The 24,380-nt window shown below is 55.1% G+C and overlaps 3 protein-coding genes across 22 annotated transcripts; all 3 read left to right on the top strand.

The window, feature by feature from the left end:
- The first annotated feature begins 178 nt into the window (after nucleotides 1-178).
- Nucleotides 179-8,705, top strand: Mafg (MAF bZIP transcription factor G). 12 transcript variants are annotated; one of them, XM_063269811.1, is made up of 4 exons: nucleotides 186-419; nucleotides 3,773-3,803; nucleotides 3,905-3,968; nucleotides 4,050-8,705. In XM_063269811.1, the coding sequence occupies exons 3-4, from the start codon at nucleotides 3,933-3,935 to the stop codon at nucleotides 4,500-4,502; spliced, it is 489 nt and encodes a 162-aa protein (XP_063125881.1). In that variant the 5' UTR covers nucleotides 186-419; nucleotides 3,773-3,803; nucleotides 3,905-3,932; the 3' UTR covers nucleotides 4,503-8,705.
- A 5-nt stretch (nucleotides 8,706-8,710) lies between these two features.
- Sirt7 (sirtuin 7) lies at nucleotides 8,711-15,536 on the top strand. 3 transcript variants are annotated; one of them, NM_001107073.1, is made up of 10 exons: nucleotides 8,840-8,955; nucleotides 9,022-9,159; nucleotides 9,263-9,367; nucleotides 11,717-11,787; nucleotides 11,876-11,948; nucleotides 12,829-12,927; nucleotides 13,000-13,236; nucleotides 13,380-13,460; nucleotides 13,641-13,747; nucleotides 14,847-15,536. In NM_001107073.1, exons 1-10 carry the CDS (start codon nucleotides 8,860-8,862, stop codon nucleotides 15,046-15,048), a joined length of 1,209 nt encoding a protein of 402 aa, NP_001100543.1. In that variant the 5' UTR covers nucleotides 8,840-8,859; the 3' UTR covers nucleotides 15,049-15,536. The 3 variants fall into 3 exon arrangements, with proteins under 3 accessions (XP_008766699.1, XP_038942153.1, NP_001100543.1); XM_008768477.4 differs by having other exon boundaries at nucleotides 8,711-8,955; nucleotides 12,829-13,236; nucleotides 14,847-15,534; XM_039086225.2 differs by lacking the exons at nucleotides 11,717-11,787; nucleotides 11,876-11,948; nucleotides 12,829-12,927 and having other exon boundaries at nucleotides 8,711-8,955; nucleotides 14,847-15,534.
- A 301-nt stretch (nucleotides 15,537-15,837) lies between these two features.
- On the top strand, nucleotides 15,838-23,188 carry Pcyt2 (phosphate cytidylyltransferase 2, ethanolamine). 7 transcript variants are annotated; one of them, NM_053568.2, is made up of 14 exons: nucleotides 15,870-16,002; nucleotides 17,602-17,690; nucleotides 18,151-18,312; nucleotides 18,831-18,897; nucleotides 19,554-19,638; nucleotides 19,848-19,892; nucleotides 20,211-20,264; nucleotides 20,697-20,835; nucleotides 21,252-21,334; nucleotides 21,637-21,714; nucleotides 21,904-21,969; nucleotides 22,119-22,184; nucleotides 22,313-22,401; nucleotides 22,495-23,182. In NM_053568.2, the coding sequence occupies exons 1-14, from the start codon at nucleotides 15,914-15,916 to the stop codon at nucleotides 22,595-22,597; spliced, it is 1,215 nt and encodes a 404-aa protein (NP_446020.1). In that variant the 5' UTR covers nucleotides 15,870-15,913; the 3' UTR covers nucleotides 22,598-23,182. The 7 variants fall into 7 exon arrangements, 6 of the variants coding, with proteins under 6 accessions (XP_038942933.1, XP_006247997.1, NP_446020.1 ...); XM_039087002.2 differs by lacking the exon at nucleotides 15,870-16,002 and adding an exon at nucleotides 16,072-16,491 and having other exon boundaries at nucleotides 22,495-23,188; XM_039087005.2 differs by lacking the exon at nucleotides 22,495-23,182 and having other exon boundaries at nucleotides 15,838-16,002; nucleotides 22,119-22,185; nucleotides 22,306-22,376.
- The last annotated feature ends 1,192 nt before the right edge of the window (nucleotides 23,189-24,380 follow it).

Here is a 24,380-nt window from a genome sequence, read left to right as displayed (position 1 = left end):
CCCGAACATGTGGCCAGACGGGCGAGCGCCCGGGACTACTCCCGCGAGACATTGCCAGGGCGCGGCGGGCGTTGCCAGGGGCGACGGCGCGGGGCTGCGCAGGCGTGATGGGAACGCGCTCGCCTTGCTGCCGCCTCGCCTTTCCCTTTAAGCTTAGGCCAGCCGCGTCGCCGCTTCATGAATGGAACCCACGTGACCAAACATCATGTGACGTCTGAGGAGCGGCGGCGGCGGTGGCGGATTCTGAGCCCGGTCCGGCCCGGCCTTCCTAGCGCGCTTGGCCCGGCCCGCGCAAGCGGCCAGTACTCCTAAGCCCCCGGCCCGGACCCTTCGCGCCCGACCCAGCCCCGCGCAGCCCCGGAGCGCGCGCGCGCGGCCCCGCCCCAGCCCCGCCTTGGCCCGCCCGGGCCCGCAGTGTGGTGAGTGCGCGGGGCTGGGGCGGGCGACGGGGCCTGGCCTCGGGGTTGCGGCACACCCGACGGCGGCGCGTGCCTCGGTTTCCCCGCTAGTCAAAAGAGGGCTGTTCGCCGGTGCCACCCCAGTGTCGGTGGACCGGGCGACGGCGAGGCAGGGGACGGGCGTGCGCGCGGCGGCGGACCTCGGGTGCCCTGCGGGGGGCGCGATTTAAGGGCGAGGTGCGCGCGTCTGCCTGGGTCAGCGGGGTAGCCGCACCGAGCTGCTGACTCATCAGGTGTCCGTCGGCTTCCGCGCGGGCGGGGTCGCGCGCGGGCCCACAGGGGAGGCGGCGGGGAGACCCTGCTGCGCGGCTTGGGCTCGCCACGCGCGTGCGAGCCCAGCGGAGACGTGCTGAGTCATCAGCATGAGGTCACTCGGTGCTCCTGCTGACGCTGGGCCAGGGCGGGGGGCCCGGGCTTGCTATCGGCCCGTCTAGTCGGGAGACAGGGCTAGATCCGGGCGGAGAAGGTCGGGCCAGGATCCTGGGTCGTGTTTAAGTTTGACGGACCTGTGAGTTGGAGGCAAAGGCCGCGAAGGAGGCATTACAGGGGCGCGCCGCAGGTTTCTCCCGGGGTGGAAGGTAAAGCCCCAGGCTTGCGCATCCCTCCCAGGCTCTTGGGCTCCTGGCCCGGGTCCCACAACTGGGGCAGTTCCCCAAACTGGGAGACGGATCGGTGTACGCCGAGGGGAGGAGCTTAGGTGGGCCGAGCCAGCTCTGTCTGGGAAGCAAGCTTTTCTTCTGAGTGACCCTGAATGGCCAGGCTGCGTCGGTCCTGGATGGAAGAGACCGGGAGGCAGTGAAGAAGGGTGTGTGGCTTGAGAGAAGCTGGGGCAGCGCTAACCAGCTGAGGTTCCCAAAGGGTGGATCTAGGCAGCTGGTGGGAATTTTGAGGTGCAACCATGGAGTGGAAGGTGTAGTTCTATTTTTCCCAGCGTTATTCCTTTCAGAAGAGTTTGGGGTCCCACTGTTGCCTGAAGTTACCAAAAAGTGTGTGCCATATTGGGTGTCTGGAGACTCTTGGGAAGTTACAGTTTGCGTGGGGTGTGGCTGATGGCTGTTTACCGACTTATCAGTTGTGAAGGTTCTTGAACTCTATTCTGTATTGCTTTCCTTGCTCAGGGATTCATGGCTACACTTACGCTTACCTTGTGGTTTGTGCTAAGAGGTTGTCCCCTCAACACTTAGCACACTGAACCTCGAAACTGCTTGTAGGTGTAGTGTTTTCATTGGGGGTAGAACTTTATGCCCTGTGAAACTTAAAGGTCCCAGAAAAGTGTTAAGCTCCGGAGGCACTATGCTTCAGTGAACTTAACATTTTAAGTCCCTTTCAAATACTGCCAATATCTGAAGGAGGGAAGACCTAAGCTGGGGGTCTCTCCTGCATTGAAGTTTACAGGCAAGATTGAGCAAGAAAGGGTCTCACTGTCTTGCTTGAGGCCAATGTCCAGCTTACCCATTGTGAGAGGACAGATGCCCAAACCTTTTCTTTTCTGTTAGCCTGAATGGGTGGTCCAGAGTCCCTTGATGTCTTGAGACCGTCTATCACAGTGAGTGAAGGACTTGGAGGAGGGCTGAGTTGTTGGAAGGCAGCAGGTCCAGATCAGCCACTCTGAGCTTCTTCCTCAGGCTCTGGAAGATCTCTGAACTGTATCCCTCAGCACAGCTGTCCCCCAAAACTGTCTGCCTAGTCACTGTGTGTCCCTAGGCTTGCAGAAGCCAGGCAGGTAGCTGAAGGCACTGTCTTTCCTGAGATCTGCCCTCCCCCCCTTAAGCATACATGAATGGATATGAACATGCACGTTTGCTAGTGTGTGCACACACGCACACATGCACACACCTTTGATCAGGAGGCAATTGGCTGCACTAGTGCTGAGTTCAGGCCTTTAGCAGAGGGTAAAATCTGTTGAGGAGGCACTTTTTAGCTCCCAGCCGCCACACTCTGCACTTTTCTTTGCGATCTCAGGAAGTCACCACCATTTTGAGCTCAGCAGTATGCGTAAGGGAAGCTCCTGCTAAGGCTGTCCCCTCACCTGACTCACACTCCTAGTGTGTGGGTATAGGGCCAACTTGTAAGAAAGACAGACAGATGCCCTTCAGACCTCTCACATCTGAGTTCTGCCTTTCTCTTTGATCTAGCAGGACTGTGGCCTCTGAAAATGCTCGTAATTTATTTACCCTTGTAGAAGTCTCTCTGGCTTCCATGCTTGCTTAATGTTTGCGTGTAGCCACACCTCCTGTTCAAGGCTAAGAGTGGTAGGAAAGGCTAATGAGAACACTAGTGCTGCCCTGGCTCACACATCCTTTCCTTTGATAAGATGAACTCTCCACCCAGCACAGTTTTGCCTGAAGTGCTCACAGCCTTCAGCCTTCTGAAAGAGACCTTCGGCAACCTCACCTGCAGGTCCTTCCTCATTCCCTGCATCTCTACCCGTGGGACTGGTGGGTGTTGGGCCAAGTGGGGATTCCCAGCCTAGGTATACAAAAAATGTCCTTGGCAAGGCTTCAGAAGGCTGAAATGAGATTGAGCCCAGAGGGGCCGCTGACTGTAGGAGGTAGCTGTTTTGCTTTTGTTCCCTGGCCCTGTGGTCATTGACCCTAGGCAGAGAGCCAAAGACCAGTCAGTGACCCAAAGGGGCTGGCTGGCTCTTGCCTGCTTCCAGCTAACAGTGCTCTTCCTCTGCTAATTGTGGGAGCCCTTGTGAAACACCCTGTGTCGGGTGGGGCAAGAGTACAGGATGCTGCAACCAAGCCACAGAATGGTTACCCCATCTGTAAAGGAGATGCACAGGGAGGACTGGAGGGGCCTGGGCTCAGCTCCTCCCAGCCGGATTGCCTGCTACCTGGAAGGTGAGAGGATTCCTAGTCAGCCAGTTAGAACAAACCTGGTCCTCTGCCAGAATGAGGCAGGAAGCAACCTCCTAAGTCCTAGAGGGAGAAAGGGCTTTCTTTTGTCCTGGGCCAGCTTAGGGAACATGTTTGGGAAGTAGGACCTTGGAATACAAGGTCCCTGACTGACCCTTGCTTGCTGCTGGTCCCAGTAGTGGGTCTCCTGGGGAACTGCTGGCTGGCCAGAGGAACGGGAGAACAGCTCAGGAAGGGAGGGAGGTGATACGCTGAGTCAGCATGACTCGCCAGGAACAGGGCGCTCTGGGGCAGCACTGGGGTTATTTTTAAAGCTCAGCTTCCTTCTAGGCTTGCCCCTCCTGCAGCCCAGACCTTCTAATCTCTCTCTGCTCCCTTTGTCTTCTGCCTTCACATCGCTGCTGCTTCTTCCCTGGGAAAAAAATCTCCCCGACCTCCCACCTGGCTCTCTAGGGAAAGGGCCTTCTGAAGCAGCCAAGCTCAGGTCAGGTGAGGGCAGGGTTCTGTGGGCTGAGCACTAGGCAGCAAGCTTCCCTTTGGGGTGTAAGAGTCTCAGGGTCCTGATCTCTGCTCTGTGTCTTGCAGAGTGCCTGCTCACTGTGTCCCCCGGGTTATGACGACCCCCAATAAAGGAAACAAGGCCTTAAAGGTGAGTGGAGAGGCTGGGCTCGGGGTGTGCTGGGCTGGGCATTCCTACTCTGCCTTGACCCCGTGTGCTGTGCCACTCCAGGTGAAGCGGGAGCCAGGCGAGAATGGCACCAGCTTGACTGATGAGGAGCTGGTGACCATGTCGGTGCGAGAGTTGAACCAGCACCTGCGAGGCCTATCCAAGGAAGAGATTATCCAGCTGAAGCAGCGCCGGCGCACACTCAAGAACCGAGGCTACGCAGCCAGCTGTCGAGTGAAGCGGGTGACACAGAAGGAGGAGCTGGAAAAGCAGAAGGCGGAGCTACAGCAGGAGGTGGAGAAGCTGGCCTCTGAGAATGCCAGCATGAAGCTGGAGCTCGATGCGCTGCGCTCCAAGTATGAGGCCCTGCAGAACTTTGCCAGGACCGTGGCCCGCAGCCCTGTGGCCCCGGCTCGGGGTCCCCTTGCTGCTGGCCTGGGGCCCCTGGTCCCTGGCAAGGTGGCTGCCACCAGCGTCATCACAATAGTAAAGTCCAAGACAGATGCTCGGTCATAGGGACACGTGCAGTTGCCAGGCAGGTCTTTGAGGGGCCACTAGGTGCGTGGCAAAGTTGGCAGCCCCGTCCCTCTTCCTTTCTTTTCCCTTCCTTTCTACTTTCCCTTCCCTCTTTCCTTCCCTGCAAAGCACAACCTGCACCCAGGGGCACCGGGCTGAGCCCCTTGATATCATCTTTGTTGTCACGCCTGTGTTTTGTACGTTGGGATCGGTCAGTTCAACAGTGATGTTGGGTTGCCCCTAACCCCTTTGTACCAAGGCCATGCAGGCTAGGAGTCCGGAGTGGGCACTGTGGGAATGGACGAGAGTGCAAGTGGGCAAGTGTACTGGGCTTGGGTCTGCCCTTCCTGGTGGTCTGCAGGGGGACTTGAAAGCTTTCTTTTCAGATTTCCAGTGGGCCTCAGTTTGATCCAGAAGGAGGAGATGGGCTCTGCCCTGAAACGTGGTTATATCTTGAAGCCCCTGGATGGATAGGCCACCAGCCTGGGCATTGGGGCAGGAACCATGGTGCTGGAGCCTGGCACAGTGCACCGGATAAGACCAAATCGCCGGTTATGAGTGTGGGTGGAAGGTGTGTCAGTGTGTCCTGCGATGGGTCCGGTGTCACTGTTTACATGACCTATTTGTGTGGTTATATAGCCCTTTATTTAAAAGAGAAGTTCCTTTTACGGAGTTATTAAATTATATGTTTAAGAGCTAAAAAGAAAAAAAAGCTGCAGAGTATTTATAAAATTGTCTTAAAAAACAAAAACAGAAAACAACATTTGACCGTATAAATGGATAAGGGAAGAAAGTATAGTAGAAACTTTGCTAGTTGAAAAAAAAAAATCCCTTTCTTGTAAACCTGGGGACAGCTCTGTGGCTGTTGGAGTTTAGTTTTTATACACAGAGTTATCAGACATTACTTATAAAACTTAGTTTAAAAAAAGAAAAAGAAAAAAAAGAAAAAAAAAAAAAAAGGCCAGGCTGCGAGCCTACCAGAGGCTGTCCTCTTTGATATCTCTTTTGCAACTGTACCGAAAGTGACTTACTCCTTCGCCCTTCCTGCTTCCGTCTTGCCGGTGCCGTGGTGTTGTCCGTGCCTGGTGAGGTTTTGTGCAGCCGTAAAGTGCTGGTGCTTCTGGTGACCTTTGACCTGTGGCTGTCCCTGTGTTTTTGTGTGTGTGTGCGTGTGTGTATGTGTGTTTGTCTTTTGGATTTTTGTTGTGGTTTTGCTTCTGCTGGCTTGCTGGACCCAGGCAGAACATACTCTGCCGCTGGAGTACAGGAGATTGCCTGCTGGCTCACATTCTTCTGCACTTGTCCATTCCTCTGCCACTTGGTCCCTCTGAGCCTTGGCTTGGCATTGTGGGTCTAGGGCTTGGCTTAAGGCAGTGGCAGAGTAAGTGAAATTGGGAGCTATCGGGCCCCCATGCTGCTTCCACATCCACCACCTCTGGCCCTGGGTGGTGACATTGCAGGGACCAAGGTGTCACTGTGGGTGCCCACAGGGCTGTGCCCTACCTGTCCTCGGCCGTCTTCCTTCTGGCCTCAGCTTAGTTCCTAGAGTCTTCATTGGGGCCTCAGCTAGGCCGCCCCAGGGGCCTACCTTGTGGATTGGGAGTCCTGTCACTCGTGTATTTCTGAAACCCCGTTCTGTGGGGTGTTGTTTCCCAGGCAGATTGGTTAGGGGCCCCACTTGGGGCAACCCATTCTTCCCTGTCTCACTGTGAGAGCCTGGAGGCCTCCACCATGGCCAGACAAAGGCTTTGGCCCTCGGGCCCAGTCTGTTCTTCCCAGTGTCTGCAGCTCTTGGCTCTGGGCCCTATTCTGCCTCCTTCAGGATCTGCGTCTTCCAGGGATCCGCTGTTCGACTTGGAGGTGCTTCTCTGCAGGTCCCAAGCCTGCCTCCTCACCCCAGCTTTCCAGTGGAGGCTGCCCCCTTCCAGGCTTGGCTCAGGAAGCTCCTCATAGGCGGATGCCCACCCATAAGAGGCTACATCCCTTTGTGGTCACATGGCCTGTAGCCTCTTGCTGACATTGCTGGTGTCTTCTCTGGGGCCCTGGATCCCTGACAAGCACAGAAATGTGATCTGGTAAAAGGAAAGACTGTGGCCTGATAGGCCTTTACCTCGTAGGCAGCAGGATTTTCACTCAGTTTGACACAGCATGCAGTGCTCTGGGAGCAGGACCTCTGCCACCCTGGCATTTTTGGTAGGCTGGTTTGGCTCAAGGTGCTCAGACACTCCCATTGATGCCTGAGTCGGATATGGGTGGAAATCTGGACTGTTGATTATAAGTTACCAGGTGACCTCATTCCCTCCCTTTGTCTCTTAACTGGTATCCAGTGAGTTGCTGATGCCGACTGGCAAGCAGAGCTGGCCCATGCCTAGAGGAGGAGAGGGACAGGCTTTCTGAGTGCTTTGATTCTGGCTGGGCTGTAGTGTATAGCTGAGAATGGCCTCCTGCATGGGTCCAGCCTTTTGGGAGGATGAGGAAGAGGAGGCTGAGGCTAGATGTGTGTTAAACAGGAGTAGCAGATCTTTGCTTCTGAACCGGATAGAGCCGTGCTCAAGGCTTTCAGGTTTGCAGTATCTTCTTATTGAGTCTGGGGAACGTTCCCTATTGAGCCAGCCCTGCAGCTCCACTCCCTGCCCCATTCCCCTGATTTCTTGACAGTAAATCCTGTGTCCAGTTGTGACTGTTGGCTGTTTTCCTGATCATTGTTAATTCCGTTTTCCTACTGTGAGGGTGTTGTGTTTGACTTTCTGACACAGCGAATGGAGAGCTTGGGCTGAGGCCAGGTCTCCCAAACTTCTCCGCTAAGTAAACCGTAATGTGTGACTTCCCTCCTATCTTGACTGCCCGACTCCTTCCTTCCACATGGACACTCAGATTTCAAAGAAAACCCGCAGGAGGTGGGTCAGTTTCCTCTGTAGAATATGGTCCCAGAGAGTCCTCCCCTCTGTTGTGTCTAGCTGCTAGTCTGGGTGTTGTACCATCAGTGCAGGGAGTCCACGGCAACACTGAGTTATACAGGGACCACTACCATCGCCAGGCTTCCTAGCAGGCTGTTCTCAGTTCATCTTTCAGGTCCGTGTGTACTCTGTGCTAGCAGCAGCCTTGGTGTTCAAGGCCAGGATTTGCAGTTTTGATAAGCTACAGCCCACTTGGAGATGGTGAGGCCACTTCCCTGCTACCTCCCTCTCTGGTGTGGCCACTTGGCCAAAGCTCCCATCCACAGCTGGGGTGTCTGAGCCACAGCCTGCTACACTGTTTCCGCTCTGGGATCTTCTGAGTTACTCTTTTAGGCTGTGGTTTGGTGAAAGGAACCAACACATTAACGATCCCCCCCCCCCCCAAAGCCACTGAGTAATTCTTGGCATGTTTTCTAAGTGCTGTTGGCTGCCTGGTTTGGGAGCAGTTGTGGAGAGGACAGACTTAGTACCACACAGAGGCATGGGTGTGCGAGCTGCTCACAGCTTCCTTGTTTCTGGCATGTGTCCTGGGTGCGTGCTATACCTCCCGGGCCAGCTGCACACCTATGTACTCTGCCCCTGAGAGGTAGAGTGTTCAGGAAGTGTCCCTGATAGATTCCCTGTTCTCTGTGGCCCCAGTTGGGCTTTTGGCTCCTCCAGCAACTTCATGCCCCAACCCTACCTTTCCTCCCATTTCTTTCTGTCTGCTAGTCCCTGAAGCCTTTAACCAAATGGGAATGGGTACAGAAAGCCTTCTCCTGGCAACTTAGGGCAACAGGACAAGGGCTATTGTGTGTCCAGCTCTGTTGGTCTCCTGGTGCTGAGAGGTGTGTCCAAGCAGAGTTGATCAGCCCCTGCCTGCCCTGCAGGGCTGAAGCCAGGGGGAGGTTAGTAGAGAGTACCCTAAATGGGGTGAGGGTCCTTAAACATCCAAGTGAGGAGGGGCTGTTGTGTGGCTGCAAGGTGAGACCCTGTCTCCAGCACCTGGGTAGGGCCATCGGGGATCTGGCTGCAAGGTGAGGTCTGGACTTGGCATCAGTGCAGAGCGATCAAGTCACCTGGCCTCAGCAGGCAGCAGCCTTGGTGCCCACCCGTGCCCTGCGCAGTATTTATTGCTAAATTATTGTCCAGGAGGGGCGGCACTGGGCCTGGCCCCCCGGGTATTTATTGCTGTACATAGTGTATGTTTGTGATATATAAGGTTTTCTTTATTTTGTATATGATCAATAAACGCCTTTTAAAGAGATCTGGTGGTGTTTCTTTGAAACGTGAAGGAGCAAGGGAAAGACCAGGATAGGAAGGGCGAGCCGGAAGGGGTGGGAAAGGCAGGGCGCGCGCATGCGTCTTTGTAGCTGCCGGATGAGGCGGAAGCGGAAGCCGGAAGCGCAGTCCAGGGAGCGATGGCAGCCGGTGGCGGTCTGAGCCGCTCGGAGCGCAAAGCGGCTGAGCGGGTCCGGAGGTTGCGGGAGGAGCAGCAGCGGGAGCGCCTCCGTCAGGTAAGCCACTGCCATGCCCGCGCTCGCGCCGGCACGCGCAGTCGCTCACCTACTGCTCGTCCGTAGGTGTCACGCATCCTGAGGAAGGCGGCTGCAGAGCGCAGCGCGGAGGAGGGCCGGCTTCTAGCTGAGAGTGAGGATCTGGTGACCGAGCTTCAGGGTCGGAGCCGGCGGCGTGAGGGCCTCAAGCGCCGCCAGGAGGAGGCGAGTCGCGGGCAGCGGGTGCTGGGCTGTTGGCTGTAGGCTATAGCCTGTAGCCTGTAGGCGGTGGGCTGCGGCCGGAATAACCAGCTCTGGCTCCTGTCAGGTGTGTGATGACCCAGAGGAGTTGCGGAGGAAGGTCCGCGAACTAGCCGGAGCTGTCCGAAGTGCCAGACACTTGGTTGTCTACACAGGCGCTGGGATCAGCACGGTAAGTGACGGCCTGCACATTGCTTCAGGTGTGGGGCGCCCCCTTCTGGGGCACAAACTTGGGCTGTTCAGTGCTGGAGTTCAAATGCTCTCTCACCTTTGAAATAACTTCAAGGTGTCCTTTCTCGGAGATCCGGAACAAAACAATTCTAGATTTAAGATTTAACTAAGGCAAAGTGACCAAGGTGGCACATGCCTTTAATCCCAGCACTTGGGAGACAGGATCTTTGTAAGTTCAAGACCAGCCTGGTCTGCATAGGGAATTCCAGAACAGTCAGGGGCTAAAAGATAAGTCAATCAATAAATAATAATTTAGCTAAGTCAAAGAGTTTCAGAATGCTTAATTTATGAAAGCCAGTCAAACACGGAGCGGTAGTAGGATGTAGTAACCAAATACTTGCTAATGGCTTCTCACTTAAAGTGGAGACATTGATCCATGTGAATAAATGAAAAACCAGTGTCGAGTCCCAAATCTCTAATCTCAGGACTCAGGAGGTGAAGCCTGGTAGGGGAGGAAGCTCAAGGTCAAATGCTTGAGGCCAGCCTGGCTCAAAGCTTGATGCAAGACCCTGTCTAAAAAAAAGAAAGAAAGAAAGAAAGAAAGAAAGACAGAGTCACACAGTACAACAGGTACAAACGAGAAATGCTGTGCTCCTGACTCTGAGAGATTTCCTGGGCTGAGGGATGACTACCTTTGAACGTGTGACTGTATCAGTACAATCATGTGTGAGTGTGGAATGAATGTTTGACCCAGGTGAACAGTTTCTATTCTGAAGAAGCCCTAAAGTGGTCTGGTGAGATGGCTCAGTGGGTAACATGCTTGCTGTGCAAGCATGAGGACCTGAGTTTGAACTCTTAGAATGCATATGAAGAAGCTAAGCAATACCACACCCCTGTAACCGCAGAACGGGAAGATAAGCTGAGAACCCCTTGAAGCCTGCTGGCTAGGCAGCCTGGCCAAATCCATGAGCTCCACGTGTAGTGGAAGGTGGGGGTGGGGGCTGTGAGATGGCTCCCTGAATAACTAGGCACTTGCTACCAAGCCTGGTGGAGTTTGGTCCTCAGAGCTCACACAGGAGAGGACTGACTACAAGGAGCCTTCTGACTTTTCCTTGTGCTCATGACCCTTGCACCTCCCTCCCAACAAATGTGTTAAAAAAAAAAAAAGTAAGATGGGCATTGAGATTCACACACCAACACATGTAACATGTGGGTCTACACACATGTGCACAAATGCAAAGACATATACAAACAGACAAAAGAAGACCTCTGTTACAAAGGTATAGTCCAAAACCTACTACAGGCTCAGACATAAAATCCTTAAAGCTGGGAAACCCTTTGGTGGCCTTGCTGCTGGAGTGGCATCTTGGGCTCTTGCAGGGAAATGTGAGGGCAGGAAGCATGACAGACAGACAGCAATGACCCAGGAGCAAAATGAGGAACATTTGCTGCTCCAGCTCAGCCATCTGGGGCATAAGCATTCCAGGCCTAGCCCTTCATAGCCCTGCGATGATCCAGCTTTGGCTTTACAGCAGTGACTCTACAAACCTGGTGGTTAACTAAGTTCTGCTCGCAGCTCGTAAATGTGACCTAAGCACCATTTGAGGTCCTTCCCTCTGTTGGAATTACCTGCCAGGGCAGGCGCTTCTCTGAGCTTAAGCAGCAGTGTATACAGGGCTTTCCCAGCCAGGATCCAAAGACTCCCGGCTCCTAGATTGTTTTGTTTGTTTGTTTGTCGTGGGAAATTACTTAACGCTTACCTGGTTTTATGTTAGGTTGGAATGAAAACCTCAGAGCTGCAGGATATAAGTGGACAGAGGACCCTCTCCTGGGGTCACTATTTGCTAAATAGTGACCTGAACTCTAAAACCTGTTCCTTCGGACACTGATGAGCCTAAACAGTTTCCCCCTTCTGTGTTCAAGACAGATGTGGACACAGCTGCTCAGTGCTAGCAAGGACCCTGAAGTAGGGTAGGGTTCTTTGGTATTCGAAGGGTGAGCTGGGGCTGGAGAGATGGCTCAGCGGCTAAGAGCACTGACTGCTCTTCCAGAGGTCCTGAGTTCAAATCTCAGCAACCACATGGTGGCTCACAAACATCTGTAATGAGATTCAATGCCCTCTTCTGGTGTGTCTGAAGACAGCAACAGTTTACTCACATATATACATAATCTTTAAAAAAAAAAAAAAGGGAAAGGTAAGGTGGCCCAGACAGGACAAGAAAGTCACTTGGATGGAAGGAAAGAGCCATAGTGGGGTACAACCCATTTGGGGATCAGACAGGCCAGCAGTGGCATGCCCTCTGTGGGGTGTTCTGCAGTACCTGTGGTATCTCTTTGTCCAAATGTGCAGGCAGCCTCTATCCCAGATTACCGGGGTCCTAATGGAGTGTGGACACTGCTCCAGAAAGGAAGGCCTGTGAGGTGAGCATGTTACAGCTTTCTACCAGGGTTAGGGAAGAGCTGCATCTGCCTGGCGGCCCTTTCACCTCTGTTCCCTCAAATCCAACAGTGCTGCCGACCTAAGCGAAGCAGAGCCTACCCTCACCCACATGAGCATCACCCAGCTGCACAAGCATAAGCTGGTAAGAAAGCTGGCGGTGGTGGCATGCCCATGCCTTCACTCCCAGTACTTGGGAGGTGGAGGCAGGGGGATCTCTGAGTTCAAGGCCAGCCTAGTCAAGAGTGAGTGCTAAGACAGTCAGGTGACACAGAGGAATTCTGTCAAAAACAAAATAAAACAAAAAGCTGGAAAGACCCTTAGTGCCCAGGTGGGAAGCCATCCCACCCCCTAGTCATCCCTGTGGTAAATAGTCCAGTAGCTCAGACTCCTGTTTGCTCCCTGCTCTGCATTCTCTTCAAGAAGAGAAACCCCTGCCCTCAGACATTAGTATTCAGCTTCCCGTTCAGGGTCTTTAGACAGCAGCCTAGCTTCAGAGGAGTCTTGTCAGAAACCTCCAGAGACCTGCTGAGCAAGCAGGAAAGCAGACAAGCCTGGGCTGGGAGGGGTGTGTGTGTGTGTGTGTGTGTGTGTGTGTGTGTGTGTGTGTGGTGTGTGTGTGTGTGTGTGTGTGTGTGTGTGGTGTGTGTGTGTGTGGTGTGTGTGTGTGTGTGTGTGTGTGTGGTGTGTGTATGTGTGTGTGTATGTGTGTGTGTGTGGTGTGTGTGTGTGTGTGTGTGTGTGTGTGTGTGTGCGCGTGCGCTCCTGCCCTCCCCTTGTGACCAGTGCCCCAAACTGCTCCTAGGCTTGCGGGAGCAGAACAGATACTTGCCCTCCTGGCTGCTCCCAGTATATAAGTTGGTAGGGAGAACATGACACCTTTCCACCTCAGGGCCCTCCTGGGTTTCAGTCACCTCCTTGTTTTGAGAACCTCTCCCTTTGGTCAGACTGGGCTTAGAATAATTACACTGCTACAGGGCACCTCCTTCGTCCCTTACTAACTGCCACCATGTTCTGTTTTCCAGGTGCAACACGTGGTGTCTCAGAACTGCGACGGGCTCCACCTGCGCAGTGGGCTGCCACGGACCGCCATCTCTGAGCTCCATGGGAATATGTATATTGAAGTGAGCAGTGCCCAGAGGACTCAGGGCCTGGGGGACAAGCAGATGTCACTCACTGTGCCCTCTCTTCCTCAGGTCTGCACCTCCTGCATCCCTAACAGAGAGTACGTCCGAGTGTTTGACGTGACGGAGCGTACCGCCCTTCACCGACACCTGACAGGCCGGACGTGCCACAAGTGTGGGACTCAGCTTCGGGACACCATTGTGCACTTTGGGGAGAGGGGGACGCTAGGGCAGCCCCTGAACTGGGAGGCAGCGACTGAGGCCGCTAGCAAAGCAGACACAATCCTGTGTTTAGGGTCCAGCTTGAAGGTATGTGCTGCTGACAGTGCCATGGATGCACTGTGGATTGAGCGTGTTACTGGCCCGCCTCCCCAGAGCTATTAACACCAGCGGGCAGTAGACTGGCATCTAAAGCATCGTCCTCTACTGCGTGTGTCTGTCCACTCGTACAGGTACTGAAGAAGTACCCCCGTCTCTGGTGCATGACGAAGCCCCCAAGCCGTCGGCCCAAACTCTACATTGTGAACCTGCAGGTAACAGTGGGTGGGTGCTCAGAGCTTCCTCCTTAGACCTGGGCCTTAGACCGGCAGAGCCAGGGAGACGTGCCACACTTGTACACCCTGAAAGCCTTGTACAGGTTCAAGTGTGTCCCAGTCTGCCAGGGACAAGCAAAGGGTAGGGAGTTGGCCCTCATCTGCCTTCCTTGTCCCCAGTGGACCCCGAAGGATGACTGGGCTGCCCTGAAGCTTCATGGGAAATGTGATGATGTAATGCGGCTCCTCATGGACGAACTGGGCCTGGAGATCCCTGTCTACAACCGGTGAGTGGGTGCAGCATGGCCCCATTTCTGCCCCTCTGTGTGATGGGCCGTGTCTGTCTGCTGTGAGCCTCAGAGGAACTGGCTGGGGCAAGACTGTACCACATCCGAACACTTTTCCACGTTATGGTGCCCAGAATCTCTGAGGAGATGGGGGTCTGCCAGTGTGTTCTACAGGATGCTCCCCACAGATCCTTATCAGCCTGCGTGAGGGGTGAGAATTGTGCAACCCTGCTCAAACAGAATCTGTGTCCTTGGTTTTGGGGTATTTGGGGAAAAATTAAGCCAATTGCCTTGATACAGAATTGTGATAATTTAGACTTGGTGTGTATATTGAGTGAAAAGTTTACACTTTCTTTCTCTGTGAATTTTCAGGGTCTTATAGGGGAAATCAATAACTTCTTTTAATCAAAGGGTTCAAGAAATTCAGGATCCCTTCACCTCTGGGCCTGGCAATTCTTGTATGTTATGTTTGTGGTGTTTTGTGACGTGGGGCCTCTCCTGTGCCACATTGTTTCTGTTGTCGTTGGGTGTTTTTTCTTTTCGTTTTCAAACATTGACTTAGCTCATTTTTTTAACTCAGTGCTTATTTGTATCTTACGTTTCTAAATATGTGGTTCTACATTTCAATCAGACACATGATTTCTCCATGGTGTAGTCTCCGGGCCACGCCTCCCTAGTCAACTGGCCTCCCCCCCAACCCCATCCCCGTCACGCAGTCTGGGAAGGGGAAAAGGGTCCAGTCCACCTGCCCCGATCCATACAAGTGAAAGGTGGGGCCCAGAGCTGCTAGCAGGTTATCCTTGGAGATGGAGCCATCCTGTGGCTAGCACTGCCCCCTCCTAAGTGTGCAGATCCCACTGATAGTGGGTGAGACACAGAAGAGGCTGCTGCTGGCCTTTGAGTTGGGTCCAGGAAGATCTTCCCCTGTGGCTCTTCTTGTGACACCCAAGCTGCTTCTAGCCAAAGCCCAACCAGTCTAAGACAGACCTAGGGGAAGGGGCGAGATGACAGGCGGCCTCAGACAGCGTTACCTGTGCCTGGGAGGGTTGTGATTTGAGGGGTTTCCAGACCTACCTGATGCTGCTTTCCTTTCTGTTAGGTGGCAGGACCCAATCTTCTCCTTGGCAACTCCACTCCGTGCTGGCGAAGAAGGTAGCCACAGTAGGAAGTCACTGTGCAGGAGCAGAGAAGAGCCCCCACCCGGGGACCAGAGTGCCCCTCTTGCCTCAGCCACCCCCATCCTAGGAGGCTGGTTCGGCAGGGGCTGTGCTAAGCGTGCAAAAAGGAAGAAAGCGGCGTAGCCCCGGTGTTGACAAAGAGCAGTCGGCACCTTGCAGATGGCTTGACCCATGTTTAGGGTCCTGTGTCACAGTGAAGGCTAGAGTGCCCCCACCAGATCTAGTGGAAAGAACTCTGGGGTTGGGGGTGACACTTCCTGGTGACGGTCGTTTTTAGCCATCTGTCCTTGTGGAAAGCCTCACTTGCACTGCTGTGATCGCCCCACTACGGGCTTGATCTTCAAGGACACCTCCATCCTATCCCCCCCTATACAAAGGTGGCAGCAAGGCCTTTGCAAGAAGAGCTCCCGTCTTTCCCAGGCCTGGCCCACAGAGGAGTCCACCACTGCCTTACCTCACTCTCCAGGCTAGTCTCAGGGCCTCCCTCTTTCTACTACTTACTACTTAAAAGTGTTCACTTTATAGAAACCTTTTTCTGTATTGGGTATGCGGCACAGGGAGGATCTAAGCCTCCGGTCTGAGCAAGTCTTATTAAACATCTCTCTATTGCCTCGGTGTCCCAATGACTGTCACATGCACCACTGAGGTGCCTGCCCCTGAGGGCCAACATCGCGGTACTTTTGAAGAACCCAGCCCCTAGGAATGCTTTAAGGCGTGAGGAGAGCCGCAGGCACACTCTTGGTACAAGCCTGCTCCATTCACCAGTAGAGAGTCAGATGCAAAAGCCCGGCCACCTGCAACACAGGCCATTGGTCGCTCAAGTTGGGCGGAGGGGTGTGGCCGGGCTAGGGGCGGGGCCCCGGGTGGTGCACGCAATTGGCTGCGCCTAGCGGGTGAGACCCGCGTGAGCACGCGCAAGCGTCGAGGGCGGGGCGACGGTGCTGTGTGTCGCGGGAGCTGCCAGGACTTGCGGGGGGCCTCTGGTGCCATGATCCGGAACGGGCACGGGGCTGGCGGCGCTGCTGGGCTGAAGGGTCCGGGCGGCCAGCGCACCGTGCGGGTGTGGTGCGATGGCTGGTGAGTGGGGCGGCGAGGGGCGGGCGGTCACCTCGGCGTCACGCACCGGCGGTTGGCGGATCCCGAGTCTTCTGAGGCCGCACGAGGCAACCTGGCCTCCGGTCACTTAGGAGTGTAGCGTGCAGACGCGGGTGCATCGGACGGTGCACTTCCCAAAAACCGGAAATGCGGCTGTCTTATCGCCTAAGGCATTTACCCAGGTTGCCAGGGCTGGAAGGCCGAGCAAGAGCTTCTCTGTCAAATCAGCCCGTGACGTTTCTTTAAGAAAGTCCTGGAGCTGTCAACAAGCCGAAGAAATGTTGGCCTTTCTATAACTTAACCATCTTCAGCCCTTCGTCGTGTCTACCCCTGGTGGATGAGAAAGGATGCGGAATGGTCACCAGGGCTCCTCAGGGGATTCGGGGCGGAATAGGCTAGACTTTGTTCGTTTCTAGTTTGTATTGGTTTGGTGCTGAGGATGGGATCCATAGCTTTATATGCTATGTACAGGCAAGTGGTCCATCACTGAATTACAACTTCAGCCCCCTTCTGTTCTGCATCTGAGTCACCAGCAATGGCTTTGACTTCGTGTCAGTGGACTATGACCTTGGCCCCACCACAATACTGGGCCCAGTGCCACAATCCCAGAGGCAGACTCTGACCTCTGATCTTGCCCTGCCTGTCTAGTGGGCACAAGGGCTGTCCCGGAATTTACCCGTTACCATTGCCCCACCTCCCACCCGGTGCTCATGTCACCTGATGATACCCCACTAGAACTCTAGAGGAAGCAGAGCAGAACCTGTGGCCCAGCACTGGCCCATGGAGAACAATACAGGTGGTCCCAGTACACCCTGGGACACACTCAGTGAACAGCGTGTTGCTGGCTTCTGCATAGCTTGACCTTGACAGTGTACTTGTGGCCAGACCTAGATTTGAGGATAAAAGCTCAGTGCCAGGTGACAGGCATTTGTTCTCTCAGAGTTAAGCCAGGCCCTGGAGGCGGGGAAACTCAGGGTAGAACAGAGTCTTCACCCAACTCAGGACTGTTCTCTGGTTTCAAAGCTCGAGTGTGTCTTGTATCTCGTGGGCTGGGGATGTCACTCAGCTGGTATGCTTGCTCCGTATGCACAAACTCCTGCATTTGTTTCCTAGCACCAAACCGTTGGCTTTTGGTGAGAATCCCAGCAGATGGAGTCAGGAGTCGTAGGCCATTCTTGGCTTCATAGGGGGTTTGAGGCCAGCCTGGGCTACGTGAGACCTTACTGTCTAAAAAAAGAAAAAAAAGAGCAGAAGCGGCTTGAAGTGCCCGGCCGTAGGAGGAGGCACTAACAGGGCAAAGACAGTCTAAGACATAGGAAATGGCTAAACCTCTGTCAGTGAAGAGCTGTGGCGGGAGCCAGACCTTGTACCTGAGTTTGCCACTCTTGCTAGACCTGGCACTGACTGACCTAGGGTATGGACAACTGAGGACAGACTTCCCCTCTATAAGCCCAACACTCTGGGATCTGGGCCAGGAGCCCTGGTGGGGGCTTCTCAAGGAACAAAGCCGTACCCCACACGAGACCCCCAGTTTCCTGTCAAGATCAGTAGGGGACCTGACTGCCCTGTCTGTCCTCACAGCTATGACATGGTGCATTACGGCCACTCCAACCAGCTACGCCAGGCGCGGGCCATGGGGGACTACCTCATCGTGGGCGTGCATACTGACGGTAAGGTGTGGGCCTCTGTGCCTGAGACCCAGTCCAGCAGATGAAGCCTGCAGGGCAAACAGGGTGGGGCAGGCACCGGCAGAACCATTCCTGAATCCTTCCCCAGAGCACAGTCAGTGGTGACTCAGAGAGCTTAGTAAGTGACACAGCCTGGTCCCATCTAGAGAGAGCTATGGCAACACTGGACAGAGTCTCCTCAGCTGCATTGTCTGCCCCTACCCTGGTTCTTGAACCGGAAGAGGCTGATCCCTCTTCTGAGTTATAGGGCATCCTTGTTAACCAGCAGATGCCCTGAGCACAGGTGCTGGCCAAAGGACTATGCTACTGACATGGGGTCCCTCCTTGTGGGCTGATGCTAGGTGTACCCCTGCATACCGTTGCACACTGTGCAGCCTTGAGGTCAAAGCCCCTGAAGACAGGGCCATCACTGACCTTGTTTCGTCCCTTGCTGTCCCTATAGAGGAGATTGCCAAGCATAAGGGGCCCCCGGTGTTTACCCAGGAGGAGCGGTACAAGATGGTACAGGCCATCAAGTGGGTGGATGAAGTGGTACCGGCTGCTCCCTACGTCACCACACTGGAGACACTGGACAAGCACAACTGTGACTTCTGCGTTCATGGCAGTGAGTGGGCTTGGCCTGGAGGTTGGCGGGTTGGGGGTGAGCTGGGCAGTCAGACCTGTTGACAGCTCCTCAGAGACAGCGAGACAGCTCTTCTCATCTTAGCTCATCGTATGCACAGGCAAGAAAGTTCTGGGTCCATCCCCCAGAGCAATGGCAAAGGGTTCGCTGGGGACAAGGAGTTCTGGTGCCTCGGGGCTCTGAGTTAAGAATCCCTGTTTATGGCACAAAACTATCCTCTTAGCACGGAGGAAGCTGAAAGAGGGGCGCTCAAAGTTCCGGGTCAGCCCGGCGGTGGCGGCACACGCCTTTAATCCCAGCACTTGGGAGGCAGAGGCAGGCTGATCTCTGGCCTATAAATAAAGCAAGTTCTGGGAGAGCCAAGGTTATTCAGAGAATCCTTGTCCCAAAAAAGTTCAAGGTCATGCTGGGCTACACAGCAACACTCCCACCCCCACCCCCATCCCGCCCAAAATAACAAAACAGAAACAAATCCTTTTCTGTGTGCTTGTCGCCTCTAGATGACATCACGCTGACAGTAGATGGCCGAGATACCTACGAGGAAGTGAAGCAGGCTGGGAGGTACAGGTAGGTCCAGGGAGTGGGGCTCAAGAGGAGACCCCCCCCCCTCCTTCCCAGCTCTCATTGCTGTGTTGACTGTACCCTGCAAGGCATTTGAGCCCTCAGTCAGGTCTGGAAAGGTCAGGACGGAATGCTTTGTGTGGCCGACCCCGGGGACTCTGTGCATGGCTACCAGGCAAAGCAATTCTTGATCAGCTCTGTTTGTAGGGCATCTGCAGACTCAGTAGTCTCTCTGGTGCCCCTGGAGGGCTGGCTTTCTGTTTTAATTAACTGTGAGTTAAAGAGCCAGCTGTGTCCAGTGGCTCCTACAGGGACAGAGCAGCCAGGGACTCCCTTGCCAGAGAATGTACAGCAAGGTTTGGGCCTGGGTGTAATAGAGGCCAGAGGAGATAGCATCAGAATGGGGACCAGAGCTGTCCTGTCCTCAATGTGGCCTGTCTACACCCCTGGAGTCACATTGTACAGTGGAGTGAGCCCTCTGCTCCTGTCACCAATAGGAGCCCATTACTCCTGCCCCGTCCGTTTTTGTTGTTGTTGTTGTTGTTGTTGTTGTTGTTGTGGGTGGTCCTGGATTAGGGTCGTGTCCCTCAGGTGGCTTCTGCCTATAGCAGAGCCTCAGGAGCGTATCCTGGATGAAAACCTCCACCTTACCTCTGTCCCAGAGAGTGCAAACGCACCCAGGGTGTGTCCACCACAGACCTCGTGGGTCGCATGCTGCTGGTGACCAAGGCCCACCATAGCAGCCAGGTGAGTCCAAAGGAATGGGGTCTGGGATATGGTCCCTGGGTTGAGGGCACAGCGGGGAGGGAGGGGCACCTCCTAATGACCCCTCGGGTTTATCCTGTTTCTCTCCCTGACCATCCATCCCCTTAGTGGGCTCCGGGGCTGTGGTGTGCTGGTCCCAGGGTTGGCAGTCAGGAGGGCAAGGTCCCTTAGTCTCTTGCCCTTGTGTGCAGGAGATGTCCTCTGAGTACCGGGAATATGCTGACAGTTTTGGCAAGGTGAGTACAGCCTGCCTTACTGAGGCCATTCTGCAAGTACAGCCGACATTTAACTAGCCTCCAGGCAGCAACCCCACCCACCTCCCTTAGGCTTCCCATGGGGAAAGGTTGACCCAGAGCATCAGTGTCTGCCCTCCTCCCTCTCTTTCCCAGTGCTGACCAGGTACTGACCATCAGGCTTGGCCAGCTAGTGGATGCTGGGAGGGAGGACAGGCAAGAGGTGGCCAGTCCCAGCAGCCACTTCTTGGAGGAGGAGCAAGGACTGCCCACCTACAGGTGGCATCTAACCAAATGGCCTGGCCCTCTCTCCCTTTGTAGCCCCCTCACCCGACACCTGCCGGGGACACACTTTCCTCAGAAGTCTCCTCCCAGGTGACCAGATGGTGGCCTCAGGGTGCCGGGTCCCCCAGAGGGCTGTGTCTGCTGGCCACTGGGCTCTGCGCCTGCTCCTGGTGGCGTGTTGCTAGGCAGAGCTGGTCTTGACTGCAGTATCTTCTGTGGCCACCGGGTGGAGCCACAGTCCTGCTAGCTACAGTGGTCCTGCTTGGCCTTACCATGGTGTGTCCCTGCCCTTGCCCCATGTGCCTGCCTGGACATAGCGCCCAGCTGTGCTGCTGGGTTATTTGCAGGCTGGGGTTGGGGGGGAGTCCAGCCTGTAATGCTCTCGGCACATCTCCCATCACCCACACCTACAATAGGGGCACAGGGAGCCCTGGGCTCAGAAGAATGACCAAGGGGAGGGTTCTGGGTGAGGGGCGCACATAGAGGCCTCTACACTGACTGGTTCCTTCTCTTGACGAACAGTGCCCTGGGGGGCAGAGCCCCTGGACAGGGGTGTCCCAGTTCCTACAGACATCCCAGAAGATCATCCAGTTTGCTTCTGGGAAGGAGCCCCAGCCCGGGGAGACAGTCATCTATGTGGCTGGTGCCTTTGACCTGTTCCGTATCCTACTACCTCTGCTACCCTCAAGTCATGCCACAGAGTGGGACCCATAGACTCTAAGGCTCCAGGGTGGTAGTGGGTACGGGCTTGGTCGGGAAGAATGACCCGGAGTCCCTTGGGTACAGGCTGTTGTGGACCGAGTCCCTTCCTTACCAGCCCAACACTGCTACCTTGATTGTTGTTTTCCCCTTCTCCATCCATGGGGTTGGGGGTGGAACACAGGGCTCTGCGTATCTGAGGCGTGTGATCTCCTGCTGAGTCTGCAACCCCAGGTCTTGCTCTCTTGAGACAGAACTTTCCTGTGTAGTCCAGGCTGACCTAGAACTTGCAGTCCTCCTGCTCTGCCATGCAAGTGCTGGGTTTACAAGAGAACACCATCTTACTCAGCTAGTTACTGCTTCTTAATCCGGATATAGACATCGGGCACGTGGACTTCCTACAGGAGGTGCACAAGCTAGCCAAGAGGCCCTACGTCATCGCCGGCCTACACTTTGACCAGGTCTCTGCCCTCCTCCTCCTCCTTGTTTGCTTCTCAGCACCCCATCAGCTGATGGGCCATGGGGTCCCTCAAGGGGCCTTGCTGGGGTCAGTGTTGGGCACAGGTGGCCTCTAAAGGAGTGAGGAGGCTCCAGGTGCCTATCGAAGGCAAGCTTGGTTCTCTTCTGGAGTCCAGGACAGCCCTACCTAGGGTGTTCCTATGAGAGGGGGCACTTTTCCCAGCTTCTGCCCATGACAGCCAGCTGGGAGGGAAGGCACCATTCATTTGAGGTCCTCCAGCTGAGCCAAACTCACTGGCCCTAGGAAGTAAACCGGTACAAGGGCAAGAACTACCCCATCATGAACCTGCATGAGCGGACTCTCAGTGTGCTGGCCTGCCGGGTAAGTGGACTGGGAGCCAGGGCAAGGCGATTGGGTACAGTTTCTTTCCCCATACTGAGGAGTCCAGGGGGTCCCCTTTCCCTGCCGGCCCCAGCCATGCTGCCCCACTCCCCTGGACCTCTTCTGCCACCCTCTAGCCCCAGCTCACCAGGGACAAGGACTGAGTGAGCTGTGGCTGTGTTTCTGCAGTATGTTTCAGAAGTGGTGATTGGGGCACCGTACTCCGTCACAGCAGAGCTCCTGAATCATTTCAAGGTGAGGTTTCGCTTGAAGTCCTCCTGAACAGACCATGATGCCGACCGACATTCCCAGAGGCTCCTTCCTGCCTGCGCCAGCCTGGGCCAGTTTTCTTAGGTCCAGGCATATCAACTCAGAGGAGTCAACTGTCCCTACTCCCTTTCCAGGTGGACCTGGTGTGTCATGGGAAGACAGAAATTGTACCCGACAGGGATGGGTCTGACCCCTACGAGGTGGGTTGCTCTGGCCTGGGCTGCCTCTGGGAAGTAGGTGCAACCATCCTTGCTTGTATTGGTCTCCCATCATGGGCAGAGGTTGTCTTTGCGGTCAAGAGAGCCCTGACCTCCCACTTCTCTTCCAGGAGCCCAAGAGAAGAGGCATTTTCTGTCAGATTGACAGTGGCAGTGACCTCACTACAGACCTGATTGTGCAAAGGATCATCAAGAACAGGTGTGTCCCCTCCCACCTCTCCCTTTCTGGCTGGGTTGGCAGTGGGCAACTCCCAGTATTGGAGAGGACCAGCTTATACCTGTCTGGCCTCAGGTTGGAGTACGAAGCACGGAATCAGAAGAAGGAAGCCAAGGAATTAGCCTTTTTGGAGGCCCTGAGGCAGCAGGAGGCACAGCCCAGAGGGGAGACTGACTAGCTTCTGACCCGGAGACGTCATTCACGCCCTTGCCCTGTGCCCACCTCATCTCTCCCTGCCCTGCTCTGCTTCTGTGTCTTGGTGTCAGCTCACACAATTCCAAAGGAAACTGGCCTTGCTGAGGGTGCTGTCCCTGCCTGCCTGCAGCAGGCTCTCAGTCCTTTCCACTGAGCTGCTCAGAGAGGGTAGCTAGCCCAGTGGGGCAGCCCCGTGGACAGGATAAGCAGACGGCACCTGTGACTGGAGGAGTGTTGCTGTGTATCCTTGGCATCCACGGGTTCCAACTGCCACTGTCCCAGTTTGGCTGGGGATACCCCTCCTGCCTGACTGGAAGCTGCACTTCTGCCCACCGAGCTTTGGTGAAAGGTACAGAGGCTTTGGGGACCTCTGTTCCTGGGCCACCCTGCACGTGGGCACCCTCTACCTTGGGGCACGTTCTAGCACCCCATTCCTGACTCCTAGAAGATGCACTTGCCCGGGTGGCTGGGCCAGCGTGGCTGCCCTCCGCACAGACTTCCTGGTCCTCGTTTGTACCTCAGTGGCTGATGTAAACCTCTTTGGCTCAACTGAATAAAGCCTAGTGGGAAGTGCTCGGTGGGCTCCTCGCCCTAGGAAGGAGCAGGAAATCCATCCACATCCACTCACAGAAAGAGCTCTTTTGGAAAAGGGAGTGCTGGGCCGGGAAGCTCGGCAGCTTGTGCGCATGCCCCTGGCTCTCCCATTGGCTACATCTGGGTACCCTGGCAGATGGATTCGGAGGCCCCTATAGCTGCCTCTTGGTGGTTGATTGTGGGGAGACCAGCTCAGTGATGAAGCAACTGACAGGAATGGTGAGGCCCAGGCTCCTCCCAAACACCGATTCTGGTGGAACTCTCTTATCCCATGCCCAGTCAGCTGCTGAAGCGTAGACCTGCCCTGTCTCCCTTTGAGGCAGGAGACCTTGTGAATGTTTCAAACCTAGAGTCAGGGTCTGGAGAAGGGGCACACCTACCTCCAGCCTGAACAAGTCCTTGGCATTTTTTCCTTACTTCAACCCTGCTGCCTGCTAGGAATGGTAGCGCCCGCACTAGGATCCCGGGGCTGTGAAATAACCCAAGCAGTCTCAGGTCAAGGAAGCCATCTGAGTGTGCTGCTGCCTGGACCCAGGGTGACGCCGTACAGGCAGGCGTGCTCTAGTACATGACTTCTAGGTGAGGTGTGGCTGTTGAGGGCACCACAGAGAGGAGGATGCCCTCAACAGCAGACCCAAACCAGAGCTCTGGAACCTGAGGTGGCACTTGCCTACCTGCATTTGCCCTGGGATAGAGGGAAAGCAAAGCAAAAGAGACCGCTGGAGGCAGAACTGGTTAGCTGCTCACCTGGCTCTGTGACCCAGAATATGTGAGGGGCGGGCCAGGGGGGCCACTGAGTTCTGTCATCTATGAAAGGCAGTCAGGCCAAGCTTCTACCTGGTGCTATGGGTGGACTTAAGGGTTCCCGCGCAGTTCAGCCCTTGCTCTGGACCTGCACACCTCAGTTGTCTTCTGATTTGTTTCACACAACAGTAACTATGTGCTTAGTCCTTCAAAGGAGGGGCTTCACCTGGGATGAGGCAGGGCTTTCTTTTTTTTTTTTTTTTTTTTTTTGGTTCTTTTTTTTCGGAGCTGGGGACCGAACCCAGGGCCTTGCGCTTCCTAGGCAAGCGCTCTACCACTGAGCTAAATCCCCAACCCCTTGAGGCAGGGCTTTTTTTTTTTTTCTTTTTTTTTCCGGAGCTGGGGATCGAACCCAGGGCCTTGCGCTT

The sequence above is a fragment of the Rattus norvegicus genome, chromosome 10 (assembly GCF_036323735.1).
Source record: "Rattus norvegicus strain BN/NHsdMcwi chromosome 10, GRCr8, whole genome shotgun sequence".
In the NCBI taxonomy this organism is placed as follows: Eukaryota; Metazoa; Chordata; class Mammalia; order Rodentia; family Muridae; genus Rattus; species Rattus norvegicus.
The sequence above is the reverse complement of the archived record's forward strand: the minus strand, read 5'-3'. Positions and strand labels throughout refer to the sequence as shown.

Coding starts and splice junctions, on each gene's coding strand:
- Mafg (XM_006247913.5), top strand. CDS start 3,193: ATGCTGCAACCAAGCCACAGAATGGTTACCCCATCTGTAAAGGAGATG. Junction 3,305..3,772: donor GATTGCCTGCTACCTGGAAG/GTGAGAGGATTC, acceptor CTGGCTCTCTAG/GGAAAGGGCCTTCTGAAGCA. Junction 3,804..3,904: donor TCTGAAGCAGCCAAGCTCAG/GTCAGGTGAGGG, acceptor TGTGTCTTGCAG/AGTGCCTGCTCACTGTGTCC.
- Pcyt2 (NM_053568.2), top strand. CDS start 15,914: ATGATCCGGAACGGGCACGGGGCTGGCGGCGCTGCTGGGCTGAAGGGT. Junction 19,639..19,847: donor AGGCCCACCATAGCAGCCAG/GTGAGTCCAAAG, acceptor CCTTGTGTGCAG/GAGATGTCCTCTGAGTACCG. Junction 22,185..22,312: donor ATGGGTCTGACCCCTACGAG/GTGGGTTGCTCT, acceptor CTTCTCTTCCAG/GAGCCCAAGAGAAGAGGCAT.
- Sirt7 (XM_008768477.4), top strand. CDS start 8,860: ATGGCAGCCGGTGGCGGTCTGAGCCGCTCGGAGCGCAAAGCGGCTGAG. Junction 9,160..9,262: donor TCAAGCGCCGCCAGGAGGAG/GCGAGTCGCGGG, acceptor GGCTCCTGTCAG/GTGTGTGATGACCCAGAGGA. Junction 9,368..11,716: donor CAGGCGCTGGGATCAGCACG/GTAAGTGACGGC, acceptor CCAAATGTGCAG/GCAGCCTCTATCCCAGATTA.